Source organism: Xyrauchen texanus, chromosome 31, assembly GCF_025860055.1.
Source record: "Xyrauchen texanus isolate HMW12.3.18 chromosome 31, RBS_HiC_50CHRs, whole genome shotgun sequence".
In the NCBI taxonomy this organism is placed as follows: domain Eukaryota; kingdom Metazoa; phylum Chordata; class Actinopteri; order Cypriniformes; family Catostomidae; genus Xyrauchen; species Xyrauchen texanus.
In genome coordinates, this window is record NC_068306.1 from 421,961 (window position 1) to 446,435 (window position 24,475).

At 40.2% G+C, this 24,475-nt stretch overlaps 1 protein-coding gene across 2 annotated transcripts in view; it reads right to left on the reverse strand.

Annotated features, from left to right (window-relative positions):
- Positions 1–22,040: 22,040 nt before the first annotated feature.
- LOC127625014 (zinc finger protein 501-like) overlaps positions 22,041–24,475 on the reverse strand; it is a 169,253-nt gene continuing 166,818 nt past the window's right edge. For both annotated transcript variants that reach the window (XM_052100061.1, XM_052100060.1), the window contains exon 3: positions 22,041–24,352. In XM_052100061.1, the coding sequence (XP_051956021.1) occupies positions 23,325–24,352 (1,028 nt within the window). In that variant the 3' untranslated portion in view covers positions 22,041–23,324. The remainder of the gene's footprint in view (positions 24,353–24,475) is intronic.

Consider the following 24,475-nt stretch of genomic DNA (forward strand, 5'->3'; position numbering starts at 1 on the left):
TGAATAAGATCTTTCAGAAAACCTTCATTGATTCATCCTCATTTACATTGACAACGTCATCATCTTCTCACAAACCCTATCCGAACATACCCAACACGTCACACTGGTCCTTGAAAAGCTTGGTGAACCTCAGTTGTTCCTCAAGGCAGAGAAGTGCACCTTCCATCAGACCTCTGTCCAGTTCCTGACATACTTCATCGGTACCAAGGGCGTGCAGATGGACCCAGGGAAGACCCAGGCAGTATAGACATGGCCACAACCTAAAATAATGAAAGGCTTACAACAGTTCCTTGGATTTGCAAACTTTTACCGCAGATTTATCAGGAACTACAGTACCATCGCTGCACCGCTCCCTTTCCTCATTCATTCCAAACCCAAATCTCTGTCCTGGTCCCCCCCCCCCCAAGCCTGTCACTCCTTCTAACTACTCCAGTCCTCCAACATTCTGACCATGATTGACCTTTTGTAGTTGAAGTGGACTCCTCCACCACCCGCATCAGAGCCATCCTTTCACAGCGGCAGTGGAATCCTCTCAAACTTCACCCATGTGCCTTGTTTTCCAGAAAACTATCCCTGGCTGAGCAAAATTCGGAGATTGGCAACCGGGAGCTTCTCGCCATCAAACTGGCCCTGGAAGAGTGGCGCCACTGGCTTGAGTGCTCCTGTCATCCATACCAAGTACTTATCATCCACAGCAACCATGAATACCTCCAGAAGGTACGATGGCTGAACCCCCATCAGGCCATATGAACCTTATACTTCACATAATTTTACCGTCACCTATCATCCAGGGTCCAAAAACATCAAGGCAGATGCCCTTTCCCAGCTTCATTCTCGTGACGCTACTATCACCACTCAAGAACCCATCCTTCCTCCATCCCTCATCGTCAGCCCCATCCAGTGGACCCTGGACACACAAATTGCTGAAGCTACCTCCTTCGAATCTGCTCCGTTGGTGTGTCCAGAGGGATGCACTTACGTACCCACATCTCTCCGCTTACCTCACGCTCTGGTCATCCCAGCACCAATCAGACCCTCTCGCTCCTCAGTGATCGCTACTGGTTGCCTCATATGTCCAGGAAGTCCAATGCTTCGTCCAAGCCTGAACTGCGTGTGCCATGTCGAAGTCTCCATATCACCTTCCAGCTGGCAAACTCCTTCCGCTGTCCATACCCCATCATCCCTGGTCACACCTAGGAGTGGACTTCATAAAGGATTTACAACCCTCCAATGGATACACCTATGTTCTGATGGCAGTCGATAATTTTTCCAAAAGCCTGTTGATTGGTACCTCTAAAGGGCCTACCTACAGCTCTAGATGCCGTGGAAACACTATTCCATCATGTCTTCCGAAACTTCGGCCTCCTGGAAGACATGGTGTCTGGCAGTGGTCCTCAGATAATTTCTTGGGTCTGGAAGGCATTCTTCTCCCTTCTCTGTGTGTCAGTCAGCCTCTCATCTGGTTATCACCCTCAGATTAAAGGACAGATGGAACAGAAGATCCAAGAGATCAGACGCTTCCTGAGAACATACTGTCATGGCCACCAGCACAGCTGGAACACCTTCCTTCCTTGGGCCAAATATGCCCAGAACTCCCTCCGACATCCTGCTACAGGGCTAACTCCTTTTCAATGCACACTGCTTTCAACCTCCCTTGTTCCCATGGCCCGGTAAGCCAGCCGAGGTCCAAACAGTTAACCACTTGTTTGAAGAGAGTAAGAGGGTCTGGGACACTGCTCACATCCACTTACAGAGGGCAGTCGAATGCCAAAAGAGTCAGACCGATGCTCGGCACTCATCCCCACCTCCATACCAGCCCGGGCAAAAGGTCTGGCTCTCCACAAGAGACTTCCGGATACCCTGTAGAAAGTCCCCGATATATTGGTCCTTTCATCATCACCAGACAGATAAATGCAGTCACATACTGGCTTGTTACCCTCAAACTACAGTATTACACCTAACTTCCATTTTTCTCTACTTAAACCTCACCATCCTTCTTTGTCTCCTTCCTCCGAGTAATAATAGATATCCATACCCAAAAAATTCACTTCAAAGCGTCAACAAAGTCTCATATCCTTTCGAAGGCTGAAATCCCATCATTTTCCCTCATTTTGTTCCAAACCTGCATGAGTTTCTCTCTTCTGTTGAATACAAAAGACATCCATTTATCATTGCCACACATAATCTTCTAGTTACACTGTCGCTCTCTGTGCTATAACTTACTTCCTTGTCCATCATTTCATCTCACTTATGCATCTGTCTGGTGCATCCTCTCCAGCGGGAAGCCAAAAGTTTCGGAGGAATGGATGCTACACAGTATATTTATTAAGTTAATCATGTCTGAGAGAACACAAAATATAATGTAACCAAATGCAACAATATTGTTTATAATAGGGTGTAACGGGCTACAGGCACAACTTTAGGAAAATTAGCTTTTTCTCTGGTCATCAAGTGTCTCAAGTGAGATTCAATAAATAAATACATTTGTATTCAATATTTTTGGCAAGGGAGCCTTTAACCCCACACCTGGGGTAAAAAGCTCCCTTACTTAGGCTAAAAGGCCCCCAGGGGGTTGTATTGATAGTGTAGATACCAGAGCAAAAGTTATTGTGCGCAATTTGACAACTTGGGCAAATACGTTTGACACAGCAAGATGCTTTTTGAGTAACATATTAAGATAATACTTCAGAAAAGGGTGCATCATTTCTTGTTTATTTCAATCACATTTGACATTTCATTACATCTCAAGTATTCTATAAACAAATTAATCTCCTTTGTGATTGAATCAGTCAATGTGAGCCACTTTGGACATTCTTAATAAAAGATTTGCCATGTTCTTTTTAAGCTCCTCATTCCAAATCTGGAGAAATCCTGTACCTCCTCCTCTATGTCTGTGCATTAGTTTTGTAGGCTATGTTAATTTATTAGCCAAAATATTTGGAAATATGTGAATGAGGAAAAACGTTTCAGTAATAATGCACATATGCAATGTACAGATCATGCAATTTTGTAATTATTGAAACATACCAGAAGTGGTGGTGGTGTAGTGGTCTAAACCATATAACAGATAAACTGGTAATCAGAATGTCATTCGGTCGATCCCCACAGCCACCACCATTGTGTCCTTGAGCAAGGCACTCAACTCCAGGTTGCTCCGGGGGGATTGTCCCTGTAATAAGGGCTCTGTATGTCGCTTTGGATAAAAGCGTCTGCCAAAGGCATACATGTAAATGTAGAATATAAAAAATCCCTATGGAAATCAAATATTGCCCCTCAGTGGAAAAGTTGATTTATGACCCTGGTTCTATCTAGGCAAATGGTCGTACATATGTAGGTACATTTGCACCAGCTTGCTAATAACTCTGCACATCAACATGTTCATGTTGATTGATTTCAAGGTAGCTGGAGCTCCATGTCACACCTACCGATGACACGGACCAATAGCAGTAAGAAGGTGTTTAGCAGTTTTCCTAAAAAGCTCACTCCAGTGAACTGTTATGAACCACAGCAACAAACGCAAAACACCTTCTTTTTGGCCAGAGTTTGTTCTAAATGATGTCACACCCGTTCATTCTTTCATTTTGTAGGAAGTATATCGAGACCTTAAGGGGAAAAATCCCTCCCCATTTTCAGAAATGTGAATTCTCTGATGTGTTTTCAGTATTTCTGACCGAGTGAAACTCTTTCCACAGTGTGAGCACTTGTAAGGTTTCTCTCCAGTATGAATTCTCTTGTGTGTTTTCAGGTTTACTGACTGAGTGAAACTCTTTCCACAGTGTGAGCACTTGTATGGTTTCTCTCCTGTGTGAATTCTCTCGTGTGATTTCAGGTTTACTGAATGAGTGAATCTCTTTTCACAGTATGAGCACTTGTAAGGTTTCTCTCCAGTATGAATTCTCTCATGTATTTTCAGGTCTTGTGACTGAGTGAAACTCTTTCCACAGTGTGAGCACTTGTAAGGTTTCTCTCCAGTATGAAATCTCTCGTGTCTTTTCAGTTGTTCTGACAAAGTGAAACTCTTTTCACAGTGTGAGCAGTAGTATGGTTTCTCTCCAGTATGAATTCTCTCATGTGATTTCAGGTTTACTGACTGAGTGAAACTCTTTTCACAGTGTGAGCACTTGTATGGTTTCTCTCCAGTATGAGTTCTCTCATGTTTTTTCAGGTGTTGTAACTGAGAGAAACTCTTTTCACAGTGTGAGCACTTGAATGGTTTCTCTCCAGTATGAATTCTCTCGTGTGTTTTCAGGTTTACTGACTGAGTGAAACTCTTTCCACAGTGTGAGCACTTGTATGGTTTCTCTCCGGTATGAATTCTTTGGTGCTTATTCAAGCTGCGGGCTCTAGTAAAGGTCTTTCCACATTCAAAGCACATATGTTCCGCCACACCGGTATGTATTTTCTGGTGCTGTTTTAAATAGAACAGACGCATAAAACTCTTTCCACAAAAAGAACACTTGTATGGCTTCTCATTTGTGTGAATTTTCAGATGTCGTTTTAGGGACTGTGCCAGAACAAATGTTTTACCACACTTATCACATTCAAATGGTCTTTCTTCAGAGTGACAAAAGAGATGATTCTTGAGACTGGGTGCATATGCAAAGCTTTTCCCACATTGATGGCACGTGTAAGGTCTCTCTCCAGTATGAACTCTCATGTGTATATTAAGATTGCGTTTACGTGTGAAACATTTTCCACACTGAGAGCAGTTCTTGGTTGGTCTTCGAGGATTTTTAGGTGAGAAATTGTCTTCCGTCTTTGAGCCACTTAAATATTTTTCTCCAGTTATGATATCATGCTGTTCCTCCTCCACTTCATTCAGTTCTTCACGTTTTTCTCTCACTTCCATCAGCTCTACAACAAACACAATACATTAATAAACAATAAATTCAAGAGGGACACATTTGAATAAAGAAAAATGTAACCTTAATTTTAAAGCAGAACACGACAAATGTCCAGTAGGCCTATATATATTTGTGATTTATATAGACCTTTTTTATGTAGACCTTTTGCTGTGCAAAAGGTTTATATTCATACAGGGTTCCTTAAGGTTTAATAAAGCAAAATTTAAGACTTTTTTAAAACCAACTACAGGAAATTTAGGGGAAAATTGAAGGGAATACAATACACAAAACATTTTCTCTAAATGTAAATGTCTCGGGAGCACAATTAGAGTCATATTTTTAGCAACACTTCGAGGTTTAAAAATGCAACTTTCAACAGATCTCCATGACTTAACTCATTTTAAAAAAGGATATTAAGGCTTGAATACCTCTGCTCCCAACTAGCAGAAATAACTTTTACCCTCTGATCAGACACATTTTATCAGCCATATTCCTCTACTACAGTGTTTCCCAAACTGGGGTACGCGTACCCCTGGGGGTATGTGAGGTTATATATATATATATATATATATATATATATATATATATATATATATATATATATATATACAGTGAGGAAAATAAGTATTTGAACACCCTGCTATTTTGCAAGTTCTCCCACTTGGAAATCATGGAGGGGTCTGAAATTGTCATCGTAGGTGCATGTCCACTGTGAGAGACATAATCTAAAAAAAAATCCAGAAATCACAATGTATGATTTTTTAACTATTTATTTGTATGATACAGCTGCAAATAAGTATTTGAACACCTGTCTATCAGCTAGAATTCTGACCCTCAAAGACCTGTTAGTCTGCCTTTAAAATGTCCACCTCCACGCCATTTATTATCCTAAATTAGATACACCTGTTTGAGGTCGTTAGCTGCATAAAGACACCTGTCCACCCCATACAATCAGTAAGAATCCAACTACTAACATGGCCAAGACCAAAGAGCTGTCCAAAGACACTAGAGACAAAATTGTACACCTCCACAAGGCTGGAAAGGGCTACGGGAAATTGCCAAGCAGCTTGGTGAAAAAAGGTCCACTGTTGGAGCAATCATTAGAAAATGGAAGAAGCTAAACATGACTGTCAATCTCCCTCGGACTGGGGCTCCATGCAAGATCTCACCTCGTGGGGTCTCAATGATCCTAAGAAAGGTGAGAAATCAGCCCAGAACTACACGGGAGGAGCTGGTCAATGACCTGAAAAGAGCTGGGACCACCGTTTCCAAGGTTACTGTTGGTAATACACTAAGACGTCATGGTTTGAAATCATGCATGGCACGGAAGGTTCCCCTGCTTAAACCAGCACATGTCAAGGCCCGTCTTAAGTTTGCCAATGACCATTTGGATGATCCAGAGGAGTCATGGGAGAAAGTCATGTGGTCAGATGAGACCAAAATAGAACTTTTTGGTCATAATTCCACTAACCGTGTTTGGAGGAAGAAGAATGATGAGTACCATCCCAAGAACACCATCCCTACTGTGAAGCATGGGGGTGGTAGCATCATGCTTTGGGGGTGTTTTTCTGCACATGGGACAGGGCTGACTGCACTGTATTAAGGAGAGGATGACCGGGGCCATGTATTGCGAGAATTTGGGGAACAACCTCCTTCCCTCAGTTAGAGCATTGAAGATGGGTCGAGGCTGGGTCTTCCAACATGACAATGACCCGAAGCACACAGCCAGGATAACCAAGGAGTGGCTCTGTAAGAAGCATATCAAGGTTCTGGCGTGGCCTAGCCAGTCTACAGACCTAAACCCAATAGAGAATCTTTGGAGGGAGCTCAAACTCCGTGTTTCTCAGCGACAGCCCAGAAACCTGACTGATCTAGAGAAGATCTGTGTGGAGGAGTGGGCCAAAATCCCTCCTGCAGTGTGTGCAAACCTGGTGAAAAACTACAGGAAACATTTGACCTCTGTAATTGCAAACAAAGGCTACTGTACCAAATATTAACATTGATTTTCTCAGGTGTTCAAATACTTATTTGCAGCTGTATCATACAAATAAATAGTTAAAAAATCATACATTGTGATTTCTGGATTTTTTTTTTTAGATTATGTCTCTCACAGTGGACATGCACCTACAATGACAATTTCAGACCCCTCCATGATTTCTAAGTGGGAGAACTTGCAAAATAGCAGGGTGTTCAAATACTTATTTTCCTCACTGTATATATATATATATAAAAATACACTATTTTATTTGTTAAATGCTTTAAAATTACAATGCAATTATCATACTGTAAATTTATAATGAAAATATCGTGCTGTAAAATCATAATGAACGCATTCTCCTATAAGTGGGCTCACTTGAACAAGGCATCTGGTTGTTTTGGGGGCAAACACCGCTTGTGGATCATCATTCACTGACGCTTGTGGATCGATTACTCAGTCAACACAGGAAATCTCTACCTTCCATGTGCAGCTCCCACACACTAACTTGTGACATTTGTCACAAGTGTCCTTTGTTTTGTTTTTCTTGCAGTTTCTCCACACATGGCACTGCCTTCTCTCCATCTGCAGCTGCTCCTGCCTGGGTCCTTCAGCTGTGTGGCTTTTGATCTCATGTGTCCGGAGCGAAGTTCATTTGCCAGTCGCATTATGAAGTTCCTCCGTGACATTCTCTAATTTGTGCATTTCTTGAACAGGATGGAAGCATTTATCGCAGCCAGGTCAAGGATATTATAAAACACAGCCACTGGCCATCTACGTGTGGGTGCTTTCACGGACTATTACCTCGCCAATTGATCTAGCACATCTACTCCGACCTTGGTTCTGTTGTAGTATGTAGTATGTCTGGTTTAGCCTTTTGGCCTCTTGTGATGGCAACAGCTGTGTGGATGGTGTTGAGAATGAGAAGTTTTTCCTTGTTTTGCACTGATAGACTGTAAAGCATTGCATTGTCACTTCTCAGCACCTCCGTGGTCTGCTCTCATCTGCTCTTATGCACTGTGCCAATGAGACTGCTTTTCTTGGCTGGTTTGAGGTAAGAAAAAAGTTGTCAGTGGTGATGTTCCTCCACTTCCCCAAGTAAGGCTCAACCATTTTCAGCACCACACTGTCTCCGAGTCGCTGACCTGGCCACCACATCTCCTCTTTGCCCAGATATGGTGCACCGTTGACCAAATATTTAGCATCGACGTCAACAGCGAGCCAGAACTTTATACCAAATGTATTGGGTTTGCTTGCTATATACTGGATGAAGCTGCACCTTCCTTTTGTTGGGAAGAGCTGCTCATCAACAGTAATGTTGGCACCGGGCTTGTAGCAAGCGATGCTGATTTGGATGAATTTCTCCCAAATCTCAGTCACCAGGGCAAACCTTTTCTCTTGCAGGTGTAGTGCGTCTGGTCTCCTTTTTATCAAAACGCAGGATTCCCATGATTTCCTGGAATCTGTTTCGGGACATGGTCTCCTTGAAAAATGCACAGCACCAGTCGGCTGACCAAATGCTCCCCAAGTCCATGCCTTTTCCACCTTGTGCACCACAAATGTAGATGAGATCAATGAAGGCCTTTAGCTCATAGACTGTCATATCCCACAAGCTGTCCTCCTTGACTGTGTGCCTCAGCAACGGTGCAGTCCCTGATATGCTTCAACATGCCATAATCAACCAAAAAGAGAAAAGTGGTGAGGGCATCTTCAATGTTGTGCTTTGCGTGCGCTGTGAGGCCTGCAGCTTCTGTCATGACATTTTGACTTTGTAGCCTTCCTCTTTTTTTCTCCCCACTGTATAACAGTCCACACAGTGCCGTCTTTCAACACTTCATGCCTCTCTGCTGAAGGTGGACTTAGTGAGACAGCATCTTCATCCAGTGGCGAGTGCTCTTGTGGTTGACAAAGCAGGCGAGTCAGGATTTTGCACTAATAAGCTTGTAATAATTAGCTAATTATCTTGAAATATCAATCTTATCAGGGGTAATATTAGACTTTATGCATTAGGCTATACTATAACATTAGCAAAATAATAATAACAAGGTAGTAGTAATAATAATAATAGAGGCTATTTAGCCATATCATTGAAGTAGGCTATTATTGATAACAGTCTACAGTCTTCCTAGGATCAGCCTAACATACCTGGAACAGATGGAATGACAGCAGTTGTCAAATTGGAGGTGTCCAACCAGCTTTTTTTACGAACCGGCATTATCTCTGAATCACGCTCAGAGTTAGTGTCAGCTGAACAGACATGAGACATCACTATCTGAACCAGCTCCTCCATCAGACTCAGTACCGTCAAGTCTCTGAAGCAAGGCTAAAGCCTCTATGGCAGTCAATCTCTTTCTTGCTGACATAAGTTTTAGCTTAATAGAGTATAAAAACAACTAGAAAAAATAGTTGCTAGGGAACAGTGATGTAGGGAAAACGTAGCAAACACTGAAATGATACACCAGCTATAATGCTTACGGTCGATATGACCGTTATGGCCATTCAAGGTAGAAATACTCAGAACTCTTTTGTGTTTTGAATTTTAATAAAATAACAATGTTAGAATAAAATGGTGACAGGGCGGAGGTCAAGGCCGGGATGTGATACTGCACACCAGGCACCTAATCAGGCTAATCAAGCCTCCGAGAGAACGCTGACTGGAGACTGCAGTGGGACAGAGAGAGATTTACGGACAGCTGTCCGACACCTTTATGTGTTTGTCTTTTTGTTTAGTTAAAACTAATTCAACTATTATTTATATTGTCAAGCCAGTTCTCGCCTCCTCCTTTCCCTTAATCTCTTTACAAAAATATACACACATTTAAGAAAAGTCAGGGTCCTATGGTTATATGGGATTTATTTCAACAAAGTTATTACATTGCAAATGACTGCCTTGGTAGTTCTACCAAGTACTTTTGTAGTACCTAGAAAAGTACTTACACTTAGGTTGAAGTAATTAAAAAAAAAATTAACCATTCCACATATTTCTATTAGCAAACTATAGTTTTGGCAAGTCATTGAGGACATCTACTTTGTGCATGACAAGAATAGTTTTTCCAACAATTGTTTACAGACAGATTGTTTCACTTTTCATTGACTATATCACAGTTCCAGTGGGTCAGAAGTTTAAATACACCAAGTTAACTGTGCCTTTAAGCAGCTTGGAAAATTCCAGAAAATTATGTCAAGCCTTTAGACAATTAGCCAAATAGCTTCTGATAGAAGGTCTACTGATTTGGAGATGTACCTGTGGATGTATTTTCCTCCGGTATTTGGAAATTGTTGGAATTGAAGGTAAAATTGCACATCCCTATTAGTTAGCTTAAATACCATTACTGTCAGAGATGCGATAATAGATGCGGAGTAGATACAAATAATTTCAGAGTATTTTAGCCGGTGGAAGCGCAATCTCCACAAAAAGCAACGGAAACTAATACTATTTTGTTAAGTAAACTTCGTTTTAAGTTCTCAAGTAGCCTAAAATTTCAAGTAAACAATCAGTAATAAAGAAACAAATTACATAGATTGAATGTTACCCTCAGTCACCATTCACTTTTTTTCTAAACAATTAAAGTAAATGGTGACTAAAAATAACATTCTACCTTCTACATTCTACAAAAACATACCTGAAGGAATAAAATCATCATCTTCATCACTCTGTTGTTCTTCTGTTGTGTTTTCCTCTTTAATCTCCTGCTTCACTTCAATCTTCACTGGTGTCTGCAGCATCTGCTGTTCTCCAGCATGAATCACATCCACCTGCTCTCTCATGATGAACATCTGAACACAAAATCTCATCATTATAATGGACTGACATTCATCAAACTCTAAAACATTATTATATATGATTATACATAAGAACAGATCTGTTAAATAAATTAAATTTATTTTGGGGTTCTACTAGAAAAGACATTATTTTTCTCACACTGTACATTTCTTTTCCCCACTCTTCGTCCTCTGGTTGAAACGCTCTGATTTACCTCCTGTCTCTTTAAAGTCCCTTTTTCCGAAAAGCCCAGTCTGCTCTGATTGGTCAGCTGTTGTGATTGGTCAATCGTGTAGAGCATGTGCTGGAAAAGTTACGCCCCTTACCATAAACCAGTTTAAGCTCACAAGTCTTACTGAGCAGCTGTAAACACTATTGTAACTATGGCAACAGTGCCGTCGGTTTTTGCCGCAGTAGTTTGAGTCCGATAATGAAAGTTTGGAAGAACAAGTTGATCGACCCGAACCACCTTCAAAAGCACGACTCGAGCAGGACGTTTCACAGTGGTAAGTTTTACTTTTGTAGCTTTCTTACAAGTACAATGTCGATTATTGTGACCTGACAAAGATTCAAGCAAAAGACACGTGCATCTAAATCAGTCATCTTTTTCTGAAATGGGTGTAGCCAAATCTTTTTCACCCGAGATATGAAGAACAGAGGCTTACTCACAGTTAGTGATCAAGATAGCCGTGGACTACCATGAATAGCAAAACTATTTCAACACAATAACATTAGCTATCAGGTTAGCAGAGGCCTACAGCTGTGCACTGGGTGTACACCGTTGCTACAACACAAAACTCCTCATTTTAACTCTCGGTAGCAGATAAATCCACAAATAATCAAGCATACTTACAGGTTGAGATCATGAAGCGCCAGATTGTCCCAATAAAGTGGGAATTGCACCTTCTTTCAGGGGTAACAGACTTAAAATCCAGCATTGGTTGTGGTTGTACTGCTGAGGAATAGTGCTAAATAATTTATAATAAATTAAATACATTTTAACCACTGATTCTTCCATTGGTCTGCCGCTGGAAGTCCAAACAAAGAGGTTTTGCTTTCGCAGTGAAGAAAACAGCATCTTCTCGACATGGGGACAACACTAACAACTAATCATTGGCTATAACTACATTTGTTTGAGGGCGGGCCAAAGTAGCCTGTAGGCGTGAATTATGCAAATGTTTCCATAGTGACGTAGATACTTTACAGAAGAAATGGCTGGACTACAAACAGCCCGTTTCTTGTAGTTCTTGAGCAGTGTTGTCTGTAGGAGAGAATAACTCCCTTTTGTAACTTTACAGACATTTTACATGCACAAAGAGCTATATTACACACTAAAGGAAAGATAAAATCACCAAACATAATAAAGCCTCTTAAAATAAATAAAAATATACACGTCCAAATGTTCAGGTGTTTTTGTGGATATATGAGTTAATTAGACACAATTTTACAGGTAATAATCTTTAACACAAGTATGTTTAAATGACAGTTTCGGGTTATTGTTACAGTGAGATTGCTCCTCACTGTTAGGAAAGAATGATGCTGTTATTAAAACACATTAAAGAGCAAAAACCTCTGACATTTCCAGCGGACTTTATTTAATAATAGGATCAAACGGGCAGATTAAATTCATATCAAAATGAAAATGTATATCTGCCAACACGAGAATCTTAATTTAAAGTGCTTGAGTTTAGCCACAGACAGACAGAAAGTGTAAATAATCTACTGGTTCTCAACTGTTTTGTTGTTTTTCTCACCGTAACAAAACAAACTACATCAGACGATAATGAGCTTCTTTTAAAGTCATTAAAACACCAAAGAGATAAAAACAACATGCACAGAAAAATCTAAATCTGTCTATGTAAAACACACAAAACACGTACCGATTTTAGCGCTCAGACGGTGTTGTGGATCTCAGGTCGTCTTCTTCTTCTTGTGTTTTCTGCAACTTCTGGTGAATTTCCGCCTCCTGCTGGACTGGAGTGTTGATGCGTCGAAATAGTTGAAAAGCGGACTGAGAGAGGAGTTGAACATCCCGAAGGAAACTAACTCTTAAAGGGGCAGGACTAACATTTCCAATACCTTTATTTTTACAACAAAATAAACTTATAGCAGTTATTTAATAATAAAACAAAGATAAGTCAACGAGTGATTCAATATACTATTTTCCTCCCAATTTGACATAACCAATTCCAAATGCTCTTTAATTCCTCATGGTGGCACAATTACACGCCTCAATCCGGGTGATGAACCTCAGTTGCCTCCGCTTCTGAGACAATCAGCCACCGGCGCCGGAACCAGTTTTGAAGTGGGAAGGTCACAAACTGAGCTGATTGTGATGTCATCACAACAACATTCCACAGTCAATATGTCCAATTTATATTATAGAACTGGATTACCGATGATGTCATAACAGTGAAGCCACTGTGCTGCCATATTGCTATATCCAAACATTGATTTAATAGGAAATCACCTAATTTTAGTGAGTAAACTTTGCTAATTTAATCACTGATTTTATATCTGCATGCACATCCCTTCAACTCAAACGTCCTACACGTGTAATAATTTATTTAAAGTCAGGAATTTTTCTGTTTCTTGAAAGCCTGAGGGACCCTTACAAATAAATCTACTTCTGGCAAACTTGCCACAAAATGTCTACTAATTATTTCCACATGCAAATGAGCTTGTGATTCACCACAAATGTTAGCCAGATGTTTGCAGCTCTTCACCGGTAGTGGTGAACCTGCAGCTCAACTTTGGCAACAATGGACAATTTGCCACAAGATTGCCACAAAGCTCATTTGCATGTGAACATGATCAGTAGCGAATTTGAGGCAAGTTTGCGGCAAATTTGCAATGAACTCCCAATTTTTACAAGGGGAGTCATTTATAGTACCTCTAAAAAAAAAGAATAGGCAAAGAGACCTGCTGAATCTAAACAAGTTCACTGAAACTGAGGTAAGATACAAAAATACATTTTCACAAATATAATGGTCCTCTTTTGTTCTCTTTGGTAAAGGCTAAATTTGTGCTTTCTTGAGTATTTAAAATGTTTGCACTTTTTACTTCGCTACAGCGAGGCGTGCTGAACTGCGCTACCAAACACACAGATAAGATGCAATTTAACATACAGGTGAAACTCGAAAAATTAGAATATTGTGCAAAAGTTCATTAATTTCAGTAATTCAACTTAAAAGGTGAAACTAATATATTATATAGACTCATTACAAGCAAAGTAAGATATTTCAAGCCTTTATTTGATATAATTTTGATAATTATGGCTTACAGCTTATGAAAACCCCAAATTCAGAATCTCAGAAAATTTGAATATTACATGAAATCAATAAAAAAAAAGGATTTTAAATACAGAAATGTCGGCCCTCTGAAAAGTATAATCATGCATATGTACTCAGTACTTGGTTTGGGCCCCTTTTGCATTAATTACTGCCTCAATGCGGCGTGGCATGGATGCTATCAGCCTGTGGCACTGCTGAGGTGTTATGGAAGACCAAGATGCTTCAATAGCGGCCTTCAGCTCTTCTGCATTGTTTGGTATCATGTCTCTCATCTTTCTCTTGGCAATGCCCCATAGATTCTCTATGGGGTTCAGGTCAGGCGAGTTTGCTGGCCAATCAAGCACAGTAATACCATGGTCATTGAACCAGGTTTTGGTACTTTTGGCAGTGTGGGCAGGTGCCAAGTCCTGCTGGAAAATGAAGTCAGCATCTCCATAAAGCTTGTCTGCTGAAGGAAGCATGAAGTGCTCTAAAATGTCCCGGTAGACGGCTGCGTTGACTCTGGACTTAATAAAGCACAGTGGACCAACACCAGCCGATGACATGGCTCCCCAAACCAACACAGACTGTGGAAACTTCACACTGGACTTCAAGCATCTTGGATTGTGTGCCTCTCCATTCTTCCTCCAGACTCTGGGACCTTGGTTTCCAAATGAGATGCAAAATTTGCTCTCATCAGAAAAGAGGACTTTGGACCACTGAGCAACAGACCAGTTCTTTTTTCTTTAGCCCAGGTAAGACGTTTGACATTTGAAGCCCATGTCCAGGACCCGTCTGTGTGTGGTGGCTCTTGATGCAGTAACACCAGCCTCAGTCCACTCCTTGTGAAGCTCCCCACACATTTGAATGGCCTTTTCCTGACAATCCTCTCCAGGCTACGGTCATCCCTGCTGCTTGTGCACCTTTTTCTTCCACACTTTTCCCTTCCACTTAACTTTCTATTAATGTGCTTTGATACAGCACTTTGAGAGCATCCAACTTCTTTTGCAATTACCTTTTGAGGCTTTCCCTCCTTGTGGAGGGTGTCAATGATGGTTTTCTGCACAACTGTCAGGTCAGCAGTCTTCCCCATGATTGTGAATTCAACTGAACCAGACTGAGAGACCATTTAAAGGCTCAGGAACCCTTTGCAGGTGTTTGGCTGATTAGAGTGTGACACTTTGAGCCTACAATACTGAACCTTTTCACAATATTCTAATTTTCTGAGATTCTGAATTTGGGGTTTTCATAAGCTGTAAGCCATAATCATCAAAATTATATCAAATAAAGGCTTGAAATATCTTACTTTGCTTGTAATGAGTCTATATAATATATTAGTTTCACCTTTTAAGTTGAATTACTGAAATGAATTAACTTTTGCACGATATTCTAATTTTTCGAGTTTCACCTGTAACTGTGTTAAAACCTGAGAGTCTAAATGAAATCATGACCGTACGTACACTACAGAATACGAGGAGCACAGAAACAGGAAACAATGTGATTGTGGAATGATGACAGTAGAAAACAGTGTCTCATAATTTTCCTCACGTGCAACTTCAATCCTTCACTGTCATAGGTCATGAAGAGTTAACAAAACTTATCGAAACATCAAAAGCCACAACTTGTTTGTTAGATCCTATACCAACTAAGTTCTTAAAAGAGGTATCTCCTGTAATTTCAGAACCTCTTCTTAATATCATTAACTCCTCGCTATGCTTAGGACATGTCCCAAGAAACTTTAAAATGGCATTTATCAAACCGCTTATTAAGAAGCCACAACTTGATCCTGGAGAACTTGCTAATTATAGACCGATTTCAAATCTCCCGATTATGTCAAAAATACTAGAAAAGGTAGAGTCCTCCCAAATATGTTCATTTCTACAGAGAAATAGTATATATGAAGAATTTCAGTCATTTAGGCCTCATCACAGTACAGAAACTGCACTTATCAGAGTTACAAATGACTTGCTCTTATCATCTGATCGCGGCTGCATTTCTCTTCTAGTGCTTTTAGATCTTAGTGCTGCATTCGACACGATAGATCACAACATTCTCTTGAATAGGCTGGAGAATTATGTTGCATTAGTGGAGTTGCATTAGCATAGTTTAGGTCCTATTTATCAGACTGCTACCACTTTGTATTTGTAAACAAGGAATTGTCAAATCAAGCAAAAGTTAAGTATGGAGTGCCACAGGGATCAGTTTTAGGACCTCTGCTTTTCTCCTTATACATGCTTCCCCTGGGAGATATTATCAGGAATCATGGAATAAGTTTCCACTGTTATGCAGATGATACCCAACTTTATAATTCTTCTAAACCCAATAAAATTTCAGAATTTTCCATACCAGTTTCCATAGCTAACAAATTTGTTAATTAAACGTTTTTTGTTTCATATTCTCAAGTAGTTATTAAAGAGATGTAAACAGGCAGTATTAAAAAATTAAAACTGATTACAAGCAATACAAATGTACAGATTAAAAGTCCTAATACACAGATCTAAAATTTTGATACGAATCAAAATGTTTTCAGTAGGTTCACTTTAAACATAAGTTTTACATTGATGCCTCACCAAGACGGATATTTTTAATGAATTATTCAGTGTATTTGACTGTTTAGGTGTGTATCTACATTATCGCGATCGCTCGCAGAGCACAAATGCTTATAAGCTTGCACATACACAAAAAATTATTGTAGGATTTCATATTCATAACTCAATTGACCCTTCACTATTGTCAGCTCCCCCTTATTTATTGTTGCTCACTCTGACAAGCTCTACAGAACTCCCCATGGGAATGAATGGGAGATTGATGTGAACGACACAGTTTTTGGCAAAATATTCTCATGAACGTAATGGATCATATTTTTACATGGGCTGGTAAGAAGAGTTACATTGTAATGCGTGAAGCTCCTGTTCTACCCACTCTATACGAGACTCGAACCGGCATCTCTGGCATGGGATGTGCTAACAAGGAGGCTAAAGGCTACAGCCCCTAGCTTCTGTCGCTAGTGCACCTCTTGAGGTCAGGAGAGTGAAAATGTGATCCATCAGACCAGGCCACCTTCTTTCATTGCTCCATGGTCCAGCTCTGATGCTTACTTGCTCATTGTAGGCGCTTTTGGCAGTGGACAGGGGTTAGCATGGCACTCTGACCAGTCTGCGTCTACGCATCCCCATACGCAGCAAGCTGCGATGCACTGTGTTCTGACACCTTTCTATCATTGCCAGTATTACGTTTTTCAGCAATTTGTGCTACAGTATATCTTCTGTGGAATCGGACGAGAAGGGCTAGCCTTCGCTCCCCACGCACATCAATGAGCCTCATGACCCTGTCGCCGGTTCTCCGGTTGTCCTTGCTTGGACCACTATTGGTAGGTACTAACCACTGCATACCGGGAACACCCCACAATACCTGCCGTTTTGGAGATTCTCTAACCCAGTCGTCAAGCCATCACAATCTGGCCCTTGTCAAAGTCGCTCAGATCCTTACGCTTGCCCGTTTTTCCTGCTTCCAACACATGCAATTCAAGAACAGACTGTTCAGTGTATGTGTGTGTGTGTGTGTTTGTGTGAGTGAGTGTTTGCGTGTGTGTGAGCGAGTGTTACGCCGGTTTCACACTGCATGCGTTAGCATCGCGTATTTTTTTCGGCGCCCATGTTAACAGATTAGAGCATTCACATCGCACGCAGAGGCGGCGCGGCAGCGCGTAGCAGGAGCAGAGCAGGAGCAGCAGTGCCGCGATCGTTTCGGCGTTCTGTCTATTTTTGACGCGCGGCTTACGCTGAATTAAAGTGACAATGCATTGATCATGGCAAAAATACACAGCAGTTACCAAAAGCGCATTGATGATATCTATTGTGTTTTAAACAGTCAATCAAATGACCTTCATCAATTTAAAAAGAAAACAAATGTCCAAAAACAAACTTGTTGCCCAAACTACAAAAACAAGTTTAAATAATTTATACTGCCAGTTTAGTTTAAGTTAGATTACTTTAATGTATAAATGTATATACACATAACTATATATATATATATATATATATATATATATATATATATATATATATATATTAGTCATAAGGATGCCATGCTGATATCATGCTGACAATCATAAACAAAAGCACGTGGTGTCACAGCCGGCATGGTCGAGTCGAGTCGGAGTTCGGCGACAATGGTAATATGCACCATATTCTCTCCTTCGTCGGTTCATGGAGTGAACCCAAAGTCTGCGTCTTTTCCATAGTCTTCGTAATAGCAAACAGCGCAATGGCCTTCCTTCTATCAACAACTCGCACTACACGGTCAACAAAAACAAAGATGAACCAAAAGTTATATAGTATTATAATATAAATGTATTTGAAAACGAAATAAAGCAATGCCAACTTACCCATAGCCTACTTTGTAAACACGCCGCGCGCGTCAAACGCTGCCAGTATGAAAGCAAAACGCGCGTGTCCTGCTTCCGCTCACCGTACGCACTGCTCCTGCGCTGCTTACGCGCTGCTAACGCATGCAGTGTGAAACCGCCGTTAGTGCGTGCGTGTGATGTGTGTGCGCATGAGAGTGTGTGTTAGTGTGTGCGTGTGATTGAAACGTCAGTGTGAAACAGAATGGCTATCTGCATGTTGTTTTAATATTTATTTTAACTGCTATATTGCTTATATATTTGCTTTATAAATGAGTAATAACAACTTTACAATATGATGAATATACAACTGGAGACGCGGAGATCCGTGACGCAGTACTCGGTGTGATGTGGAAGCTTCAGCTCTGAGGTGCTCATCAGATTCGTGATCAGACCAGATCTCATGACCCTGGCGTGGAATTCTGTTTTCACTCTTATCATCTAACCGCAGCTGCATTTCAATTCTAGTGTTTTCTTAGTGCTGCATTCGACACGATAGATCACAACATTCTCTTGAATAGGCTACAGAATTATATTGGCATTAGTGGAGTTGCATTAGCATGGTTTAGGTCCTATTTAGCAGACCACTACCTCTTTGTCTATGTAAATGAGAAATTGTCAAACCAAACAAAACTATGGAGTACCACAAGGTTCAGTTTTAGGGCCTCTGCTTTTCTCCTTGTATATGCTTCCCCTGGGAGATATTATCAGGAATCTTGGAATTTCCACTGTTATGCCGATGATACCCAACATGATATTTCTTCAAAATCTGATGAGATTTCACAATTCTCCAAATTAGCAGTGTATCAATGAAATAAAAGATTGGATGGCCAGAAATTTCCTTCAACTCAATTCCGACAAAACAGAAATACTAATTATTGGATCAAAAAACTCTAAAATATAATTTGACTCTCGATGGATGTACTGTTACATCATTGTAACAACCCTCACGGGAAGGAGGACAGGAAACGAGGTTGAAACAAAAGGTAAGGCTTTAATTGCCGTCTTTCTCATACATGTACACACAACACAACATAAGCACATTCGGATGGCTTGTCGGGGGGTTTCTCCCACTGGAGGCTCTGTCTCTGCTTTTATGCCGCTCTCCTCGTGCTCACTGGAACTAGAGACAGGTGTCAGGCATAATTTAGCTCAGGTGTAAGCGCCCTTACCTCTTTCCTCTCCCGGACGGGCGCTTGACCACACCCCCGCTGCCACAATCATCTTCAACAGCGAAGAACTTAGGTGTTATATTTGATACCTATCTGTCCTTTGAAAATCAAATTACAAATGTTTGTAGAACAGCATTCTTCCACCTAAGAACTATTGCTAAATTATGGCACATGCTCTCTGATGCTGATACCGAAAAACTAATTCATGCGTTCATGACCTCAAGACTAGATTATTGTAATGCATTACTGGATGTCCAGCAAGATCAATAAATGAATTATCAATTGTACAATAGAAGCATGAAAGCAGAATTCTCCACCTGCAAATTATGACACACTGATCTGCAAGATCATACATCTTTATTGGTTTTGTGTGTAAGACAGGATTCAAGGCAAAATGTAAAATTCTCTAACATTCCCAACCCCCACAGAAACGTGCTTGCATCTACCTGACGGCTGCGCTAACATGATGGCAAAATAACAAGATACATTACGTATCCATTATTTTATTATCGAATAGTAGTGTAGCCTACCAGCTCACCTTTTGCTGCAATTCCATCGCGTACCACATCCTCTCGCTTTCTGGCAATGTGATGAATACGACTCCAAAAGGAATATTTGCTAAATCTCACAGTTTCTCGACAGCCCCTTTCGATTTCTTCATTCTTAGATTTGATTACTACTTTGCATTTATTGAGGTTATAAGGTTTGCAACTTAACCAAAACAATGTTAGAGCTCCATAACCTCAGGCCTATTGCTTATTTAGTAGATTCCCAAACCAGCATATCACAGAGCATTCTGGGTTGAGCAGCCTGAGAGCAGGGAGCGTAATCTTCAAAAAGGCGCTCAATGGTGCAGTGAGATCCAGCAGATGGAAAATGACTTCAATAAATCAAATGATTTGTAGAATGAATAACAAATGTTATTTTATAGAAGTAAAATTAAAGTGAATAAAAATATGAAATAATGAGAATAAATGCAATAATACAGAAACATTTATATTTGATTATAAAAGGTAAAGTAGATATATCTTAAGGATATATCCAAGGACTAAGTCCTGGAATTAACCTAATAATAATACAATGCCTTGTCTTTATCTAATGAACAAGTAAATAAATGAAAGAAGTTAAAGTACAGATAATGAGATGAGGCCTCAAAGCTGGAAACAGGTGCGTAGAGCCAGAGAGTTGAGCGGTTATACTCTCTGAGGACCAAAGTTAAGGTTTTTATACCCTCTTGAGACTGTGCCAAGAAGATTTCCATTCTTGGTATGGTACGTTCTGTACAAATGATGAGGTTGTAACTCAGGGTGTCAATTCATATTGTTACGACCTATTGAAGTGTGACTGCTGTGGTTAAGTGGCTTGCTAAATACATCCATACATCCTTAGCAAAACGCTCGTAAATATCACACTCAGCACGCTGCACACACACACACACGTCTGCCAAAAACACTCACACCAGTTTTATTGTACACTTTTCTCACTAAACTATTCCCTCTTGGCCATCAGGAACTCTATTATAAGGAGGTGATTAAACACCATGCTTCCCCTTAAATATCTGGACACAAAGATACATACCAATGCAGAAACCCACATACAGGAGAAATACCAAAATAAAAATTAAAACAATTGCTGACCCAGTTTGTTTTAAAGCGTTCCAGGCCGTATTTCCTAATGTTTTACCCACCCAGGAAAAGAAATCAAGGTTATTGTCACTAGAGGGTTCTTTCATGTGGTGGTCAATTTCATTTCTGAGGGCAATCATTTGTTGCATAACATCAGTCATGTTATTAGTATAGTCAGTAACAAATGTACAGCATTGTTCTACAATTACAGCTAGGACTGCAGGTCCGGTAGGGTGCGTATTTTTGAGACATTCTGTCAACAATGAGTTACTCCTGCAAAAAGTCTTTCAACGGCCCCGTCGGGCCTGTTCTCAACAATGGAGCGTCATACGGTAAAGGGAATACAAATTTAAAAAAGGCGACAATCCTGTCGTCCGATTTGGCGTGGCTCTCATAGCCATGCGAATGGAGGGAAGGTGTCTTAACCACCCAAAATAATATTCACTTAATTTTGTATGGAGAGCCATTTTCAAGCATTTATTCTGTGAATCGACCACACCGCTTGATTGGGGGTGATACGGAATGTGGAATTTTTACTTCACATTCAAAATTTTCATGCATGATTTAAGTGCTTTTGATGAAAAATGAAATGTGTTCCTTGGTCACGGTCGAGCAAATTCCCCATTTTGGGAATATTTCTCTCAACAAAATTTCTGCTACTTTTTCAGGGGTGGCGGTTTGAAGAGGAAAAGCTTCTACACATTCTTACTAGTACGTACTTATACCCATGATCGGAGGGTAAAGATATGAAATCAAGTTGCAAGTGTGTGAAATGGCCACTTGGACGAGGGATGTGGCCAACTGGAATTTTGAGTCTCCCAGATTTAGGTTTTTTCTTTAAGAAATGTAGACACCTGGAAACCTGTCTGTGGGGACGCAGATGATTTTTAGAAGTCTGGTTTTGATGCGTGCTTATGCCTTGAATAAAATAAACACATTGTCCATACCTTCGAGATAAAGTCGGATAAGCCAATCCATTTATTGTCCATTTGGCATAGCAAACAACCAAACAAAACACATGGCAAATATATATTCCAAAACTTCAACTTTCCACTAACAATCTAAATATTTAGTTCAAAACAAGCAGTTATTGGTGCGAGCATTCTTGGAAATACGCTGCACAGCACATTCACGGCACGGTCAAATTTGTTTAACCTTCCATCGTGCACCTGTAACGCATCATTGCCTTCCTTAAATACTCAATACACATACACCCTCTAGTGGCTTAAACAAAGATAACAACTAAATATAATGGCCCCAACATACTAGCCCCTAATTGTTAATGACATAGGGCATAAACAATTAAATACATTTATTAACATAAGGAGCCATCACAAGAGTCTATATACATCAATATATAAAAAAATAAATATTTACTCTTACCCCTTTTTTTCTTTTAGAATAAGAGTACACCATGCATTTGAACCTTTTTTGTTTCACATTTCTAATAAAAGACAAAGCTTTGTTACTGGTCTTACTACTGTGTTTGTTTTGATTTGAACTCGTACAGATCTAACAAACCCTTTTTATCTGGGAAAGTCTCTAGTAGTCTAGCAAGAGTCCAAGAATTGCATGGGGCTGTAGAATCAGCAATGTGTACAATATCACCAGACATAAGATTACGCCTCTCTTTGGTCCATTTTTTTATCCATCTTTTCCAAAAAAGATCTGAGAGCTATTGTACGTGTTTCCACCTTCTTAAAGAATCAGTGTACAAGGAGTATGCCACCTCCAAATGAACTGCTCTACCGGCCATGCATGTATGCATGTATTGTAGTAGTTTCTGCCAATTTTGTGAAAAATCACTCAAAATCTTTGGGGTTTTGATTTCAGAAGAATAGACTTTATTATCACACAATAAAGCCGAGCTGCCTGCAATGAAACCACAGCAACAACAACTGAAGCATCTCTGGGTTTGGTTTCACTTAAATACATCTCCTCAAACAAGGTGTGGCTTACACTTTTTTAAACATGCATTATCTATCATGCTCTTCATTGAGTCTGGTCTTGACCATATTAAGAAGTAACAGAACCACCTTTGGAAGAGATAAATTCTCCCAGCGGTCATGAGAGCCCACATGTAAGAGCTATTTCTGTTTCTGCACACACCGTCAAATATTCACACATATGTTGAGCACACATTCATCACGTCCACAGGCCTTTACACACAGTAAACTGCATGTTTGCCCGTCAGACATAACTGTGGTACAAATCAACAATGTTTTCATTGATTACTCCTGATTAACTTGATAAAAATATACTACAGTATCAGGTGGAATTATCACAGCTCCGTACTCGCAAGCTATGTTTGTCTCCAGTATGAATTCTCTCGTGTGTTTTCAGGGTTTGTAACTGAGTGAAACTCTTTCCACAGTGGGAGCATTTGTAAGGTTTCTCTCCAGTATGAATTCTCTCATGCGTTTTCAGGTTTCCTGACAGAGTGAAACTCTTTTCACAGTGGGAGCACTTGTAAGGCTTCTCTCCAGTATGAATTCTCTCGTGTTTTTTCAGGCTTTGTGAATGAGTGAAACTCTTTCCACAGTGTGAGCACTTGTAAGGCTTCTCTCCGGTATGAATTCTCTTGTGTGTTTTCAGGCTTTGTGAATGAGTGAAACTCTTTTCACAGTGTGAGCACTTGTAAGGCTTCTCTCCGGTATGAATTCTCTTGTGTGTTTTCAGGTCTTGTGAATGAGTGAAACTCTTTCCACAGTGTGAGCACTTGTATGGTTTCTCTCCAGTATGAATTATTTGGTGCTGTTTCAAGTTGCCGGCTGTGATAAAGAACTTCCCACATTCAAAGCACATATGAGCCGCCACACCGGTATGTATTTTCTGGTGCTCTTTCAAATAGAACAGTTGTGTAAAACTCTTTTCACAAAATGAACACTTGTAACGCTTCTCATTTGTGTGAGTTTTCAGGTGTTGTTTTAGGTACTGTGCAAGAACAAATGTTTTACCACACTTCTCACATTCAAATGGCTTTTCTTCAGAGTGACAAAAGAGATGTCTCTTGAGACTGGTTGCATATGCAAAAACTTTTCCACACAGATGGCACGTGTAAGGTGTCCCTCCAACATGAACTCTCATGTGTTTATTAAGATAGCTTTTACATGGGAAACATGTTCCACACTGAGAGCAGGTGAAAGCTTTCTTGGTTGTTCTTCGAGGCTTTTTAGGTGAGAAATTGTCTTCTGTCTTTGAGCCACTTAAATATTTGTTTCCAGTTATGAAACCATGTTGTTGTTCCTCCTCCAATTCCTGCAGCTCTTCACATTCTTCTCTTACTTTCATCAGCTCTATGAAAAACAAAATAAGTTGCCAAAAATCAATTCAAGAGGGACACATTTAAATATTTTTTTAACCCTTTAACTGCAGAACATGACAAATGTCCAGTATATATTTGTGATTTTTGCTGTGCA